Source organism: Aplysia californica, unplaced genomic scaffold (assembly GCF_000002075.1).
Source record: "Aplysia californica isolate F4 #8 unplaced genomic scaffold, AplCal3.0 scaffold00046, whole genome shotgun sequence".
In the NCBI taxonomy this organism is placed as follows: domain Eukaryota; kingdom Metazoa; phylum Mollusca; class Gastropoda; order Aplysiida; family Aplysiidae; genus Aplysia; species Aplysia californica.
The window spans coordinates 2,146,999-2,152,715 of record NW_004797316.1 but is presented as its reverse complement, the minus strand read 5'-3'; the positions used below and the strand labels follow the sequence as shown (position 1 = coordinate 2,152,715).

General features: G+C 41.5%; 1 protein-coding gene across 1 annotated transcript in view; it reads left to right on the top strand.

The window, feature by feature from the left end:
- LOC101856495 (vitamin K-dependent gamma-carboxylase) overlaps positions 1-5,717 on the top strand; it is a gene marked incomplete at its 5' end in the record, with an annotated part of 27,663 nt that overhangs the window by 2,931 nt on the left and 19,015 nt on the right. The window contains 1 exon segment of the mRNA XM_013079278.2: positions 2,963-3,128. Coding sequence (XP_012934732.1) covers positions 2,963-3,128 — 166 coding nt within the window.

The window sequence follows — 5,717 nt, the reverse complement described above, 5'->3', positions numbered from 1 at the left end:
AGAGAGAGAGACGAGAGAGGAGAGAGGAGAGAGAGAGAGAGAGAGAGAGAGAGAGAGAGAGACAGAGAAGAGAGAGAGAGGACAGAGAGTTCTTTTGAGTGGGGAAGGGGAGAAGAGTACAGACCTAGATGAACCAAATCAACATGCATACATGACTGAGATCATACATTTACATTTTTTTTACTATTAGGCCTTGTTTTTGTGGATTTTTTGTTTGTTTGTTCGTTGTTGGGGGAGGGGGGTGTTGCTGAAACAATAATTTCATCTTTTGACTTTTGTTGAATTTTGAACCACCAATTGCGGGTTGCTCATGATATGAATTGCAAAGCAGTCTCTCTCTCTCTCTCTCTCTCTCTCTCTCTCTCTCTCTCTCTCTCTCTCTCTCTCTCTGTCTCTCTCTCTCTTTCTATCTGTATTGCTTTATCATTTATACATAATATGTAAACATGTATACGTATTAATATACACATACACATATACGTATACTTAATATGCATAATTATTATGCATATAGATAAAAATATACATAGACATACATAATGTGCATTTAAGAGGGAACGTTATCTCTAAATTGGATACGTGTGGTTGTTAAGCGTTGGGCAACAATCCACTCTTCATTCAGTGTAGCTATCTTCCTTATTTGTTCTTCCTAAAATGTACATGGTGCCCCAATAGCTCAGTTGATGTCATACTGAACCATGGTTCGTATCCTCAGTGGGTTGTTCTTTAAAGTGGCTCGTTTTCGGAGTTTCCAAAGCTTTCCGTCGTATAGCAAAGTGCTGTCCAAAGTGGGTAGCACATCAGTAGGTCCAGCCGCATAGATGTCCTAACACAGGGGGGGGGATACACTTGTACCGTATCATACGTAAATTGAGCTCCCTATTTGTTAGATATCGGTTACCAACGACTCAATAACTTGTCTCTAAAATAGAGTTGCTTTAGTGTTTTGGGTTTATTTCATTTAATTTAATCTTTTTTTTTGGGGGGGGGGGGGTGGGGGGTAAAAGTTTTTCTCCTCAATCATTAGATAATTGTGAATGTAAGTTAGTCCCAGATTTGATGAAGGTGTTTGGTCGAGGACACTACTTCTTTTCTCACCCCGTGTTGTTTCTGTCTTTCTGTCTTGCTCTTTCTCGATACTAAAAGACAAACCTGACTTCATGTCTGTACCTTGTCTTTATTCTTTATTTTATGAATGTGGAACTCTCAATATTCTACCAGTCGTCCGAAATTATTTTTGCGTTATCTTCCAGTAAAGGTCAATCGGTGTGACTTTGATCTATAGTGTGGGCGAACCGTGTTCGAGTGTTTGTCTTTAACTTTGTCTATGTCATCCTTTTGTACCGGTGATTTATATTGCATCCTGTAATTCCACGCTTTCGTCTCTTCAGTTACCTGTGTTGTGTTAACCCCTTCACTGCCTGACCCGAGACTGTCTCAGGTTCTCTGGTTGGACTTACCGTATATGGGAATTCCTGTGGTACATAAATCTGTTTATCACTAGTCTTAAAAGCTCATGCTTCTTTTTATCTAGATTTCCTTTTGTGATGTGTGTGTCTTTGTGTGTGTGTGTGTGTGTGTGTGTGTGTGTGTGTGTGTGTGTGTGTGTGTGTGTGTGTGTTGGGGAGGGGTGGAAGGGGGAGAGTTGCATATTCCCTATGTCCCAAACTTATAAACCTGTTATACACTGCTCCTATACCCCCCTCACCCCGTTTCCCTCTTTCCAACCCTTCATTTCCCCTCCTCCATTCTCCCATTCCCCCATTGTCATTCCCATCCCTTTTTCTTCCACATTCCTAACCTCTCACCCCATCCTCCCCTTTCCCCTCACTCCCACCCCATATCCCCAGCTTCTGATCCTTCACCCCCCCCCCCCCCCCCCCCCAACCACACACACACTCAAAGTAGCCTGCAATGTGTTGTTATGCCTATAAACTGAGATTCATAAACCTCGTTTTTACCCTTACACCCACTCCATTACTCAATTCTCTGGCATCGTAGAGAAGGGGTTTTTGGATGTCAGAAGATTCCGTTTTAAAACTCGTTCTCTTCACTCCCTCGATGACAACTGACTGTTTAGTAATGTTATACGAGTGCAGTTATCTTACCTGTTTCGTTGCTTGTTTTGATATCGTGGCAGCCCAAGAAGTAACGAATGGGGCAACAGCCAGGTAGACGTCAGCTTTTCTTTTATGACTTATAGAGAGACGGGAGATGGGTGTAAAAAGAGGGGGAAAGGGGGGTTGGGGTATTACATGGGAGTGGTGGCGAAAATTGGGGGGGGGGGGTTACTCGTTGTAAATGCGGCAACCGAAGTCCGTTTACTTCTGGCAGAACGTTCATTTGAAAATAAACTAACCGGTCATTCTTTAAATGTGATGTTGTTAATAGCTCGAGAGAAGACAAATTCTTGTTAAATGAAGACAATGCGCCATATGTCGATTGAGGTGTAACACATTGACAAAACAACCAGCACACAATGTTAGTGGACTTCTGATGTAGAGTCTTCTGAACGATAGATTCGAAGGCAAGCTGATAGGTCAGTTATTGATATCATGCTGATCTATGGCGGCACATATGACCCTGGTTCGAATCACAACAGGGGCGTTCTTGAATTTTTTTCCCCAAGACTTTTCTTCCTCTTGACTCCTCCACGTCGGAGATGGACGTTGAAATCGGAGATCATGTCTCTTGTACAGTATTTGTAGGATCGTTAAACACATACCGAGCAGGCCGTTGGAGGGCGCCCCTCATAGGTCCCACTTCTTTACTTTCCCTCTGTTATTTCTGTCTGTCTTGTCTTACCTTTGCCCATCCCTAAAGGACCATTGTTGTTTCAATGTGCTTCTCTTTACTCAAACAGACCATACCCTATGGTGCTAAAAACTGGAGGATATACCATGAAATCTGGACAGTCTTTACAAAACTAAAAACTTGGAATATGATCTGTATTTTGTTTCAGGTGCTTTGGGTATCATGCTTGGTTTCATGTTCCGGATGAGCTGCCTTCTGTACCTGGGGCCGTACTGGTACTTGTTCTTCCTGGACAAGACCTCTTGGAACAATCATTCCTATCTGTTCGGCATCCTAGCCTTCCTCTTTTCTATCTCAGATGCCAACAGATACTGGTGAGTAGCCCACAGTAATTGCAAGTGTTTTTACGCCCACAGACCCCATTTAGATTATTTGGGAGGCGGGCTGGTTTGTAAAGTACTACAAGTGATGTTGACAGATTTTAAAAACTTCGACCTTTCGCATATTTTTGTAGCTTTATGCGGTGGTCATGTGATATAGATGACGTAATGCCCTTACCTTGCAACCTGTCAGCCGGTGAATGCCTAAGAGTCTTACTACTTTACCACTACGGGTATAACCGTCAAAATATGGAGAACACATTCAGCTCGACGTTTCTATATATTCAAATGAAGCATAGGGCCCAATAGTTCCTATCAAAGATAGAAAGTCTATTTCTTAAAGCTTTTGTCTTCTTGACAGGTTTTTGTTGATCATTTCTGCGATTGCTTGTTTTGATTTTGTTTGGTTTGTTGTTTAAAATAGAGATACAACGTGTGGTGAGCTGAGAGTGTAAAGCACTTTATTCGATTCAAAGACATAATGATTTGAGCTCGAGCAAGGCTTGCCATTGATTTATTGTCAAATAAACTTTCGTATGACCACACCACATGATGTATTTCAACTACTGTGTTATGTTTTAGTAGTTTGTAGTTAATAGCTAACACCTTTTTTCAGTAACGAATAGATTTATTAGTGATTTTTGTTTGGGTGTTTCTTAATGTCGTGTCAATTTCTGTTCCGATTTATAAAAATCATTCTTGCCTCTAAGAAGCAAGGCCAGTGTGTAATTGTTTCTTTCTGTGCACTGTTTGGAAAGAATCAGGTAATAATATAGACAGAGGGCTCTGAATTTTTCCAGGCTTTATGTACGCTCACCGATTGCTTTAAATGAACTCCCTCCCTCTTTGGACAACTCTAAGATGATGATCAGCTGCGTTTATGAAGACACTTATTGGACGAAAATATTTACCCAGTACACGTAAAACAGGGCAGGATATCTTTATCGAGAATTAAATGTTGCCTGTGAAGTACAGGGTGATCCAAAAAAAACTTAACAACTTGTTTTCTAAATATCTTCCTCCATACTGAAGTTTTGCGTTTCAGATTTGAACATGACGTTTGGAAGCCAAAAGGAATTTGTCTGATATGTATTCTAGATAAGTCTATTGAATGGTTTTGCTCTATATAGCACACTTTAAAAAACACCCCATTTTCAACCTTGTCGCCATTTCCATAGCATGACGCACCAGTTGGCGTTAGGCCTACCTCTAAAAGTTGCAACAATCGCGCCTTATTGCAAGCTACAGCAGTCTAACAAGTCAACAGAAGTCTGCAGATATTATTTTTCCCAAATTGTGTTTGCCTGCTTAGATCATGGTAACGTTTAGTAAAGAGCAGAGAGCTTTTTGTATTGAACATTACCTCTCCACAAACTCACGATCCCTGACATTTTGTAAATCTGCGCGCGGCATGGAGACAATGCTTAGGTGCCCTCAAGACCTTTGGCGTCATGAGTGGAGAAGTTCTGTTAGTTTGGATCTATAGTGAATCAGAATTAAGACATTATTTTTAAAAGGACCACTTCAGGTCGAACACGCACCATGCGCAGCCCTTTAAACGTCACCAGAGTGCAGATTTCAGTAGCCGAGTCCCATGAGACGTGTATCCATGGATGATCTGCGGCTAGGACTTTCCTACACATCATCAGTCTGCATTCTCAGATCTTAACCTACAACTATACCATGTTCATCTTCGCTAGGCTGAGATGACATGGATCAGAGCATGGCAATGTGTTCATGCTTCCTCGATTGTCTTATAAAGAGGGATCATTTCCTCGATTTTTGGTCTAGTGCAAAGCCCATTACCACGCTGCGGGATATGTTAACTCCAAACATGCTGTCTCTTGGGCACCCCACTCTATTGTCTCTAGAAACCACTCCTTAGTGAACATGTACAGTGCATGTGGCTTTAAAAACTCATGGTTTAGCAGGTCCATGTGTTAGGGCGCCACAGAACATTTCGAACGACACGTTAAAAATGTGTCGAGTCCAAAGGAGGGAATGGGGAGCACTGCTTCTAGAAATTTCAGAACGAAATCATTAGGTTTATAAAACTCTGTTAAAGAAATTAAATATTGTTTAAATGTCACAGGGATGGAAAATTAATGTCAGAGAGAAAATAAAGAGAAATGTCAACTAATCTTTTCACAACTTCCTTTTCAAGATTTTTAAACATTGGTGAACTTTGCGTTTTTGGGTGCTTTTTTCTTTTATCTGTCCTCAGAGAAATTTGCGCGCGCAACTTTTGGCCTCAACGCAACTTTTGCGCAACTTTTGCCATTTTCGTGAATTCACGAATTTTAGGCAATTTTCTGCAAAAGTTGGAAAAATAATCATTTAATTTCGGTAAAAATAACCGAAATTTTCTTCCACAACTAAAAATAACGACGCGAAGGGGGACAATTCGTACCTGAAATTAGATATACCACTTCCTTTTTACTACAGGGTGCCCGAGTGCCCGCCCCGTGCCCGTTGTGGATGAGATCGGGTCGGGATGATCGCCCGACTCGTTGCCGGAAAACAACGCGTTTGTTTTTGAGGCAACGAGTCGGGCGCGATCGATTTGTGCCACGATAGCCACTT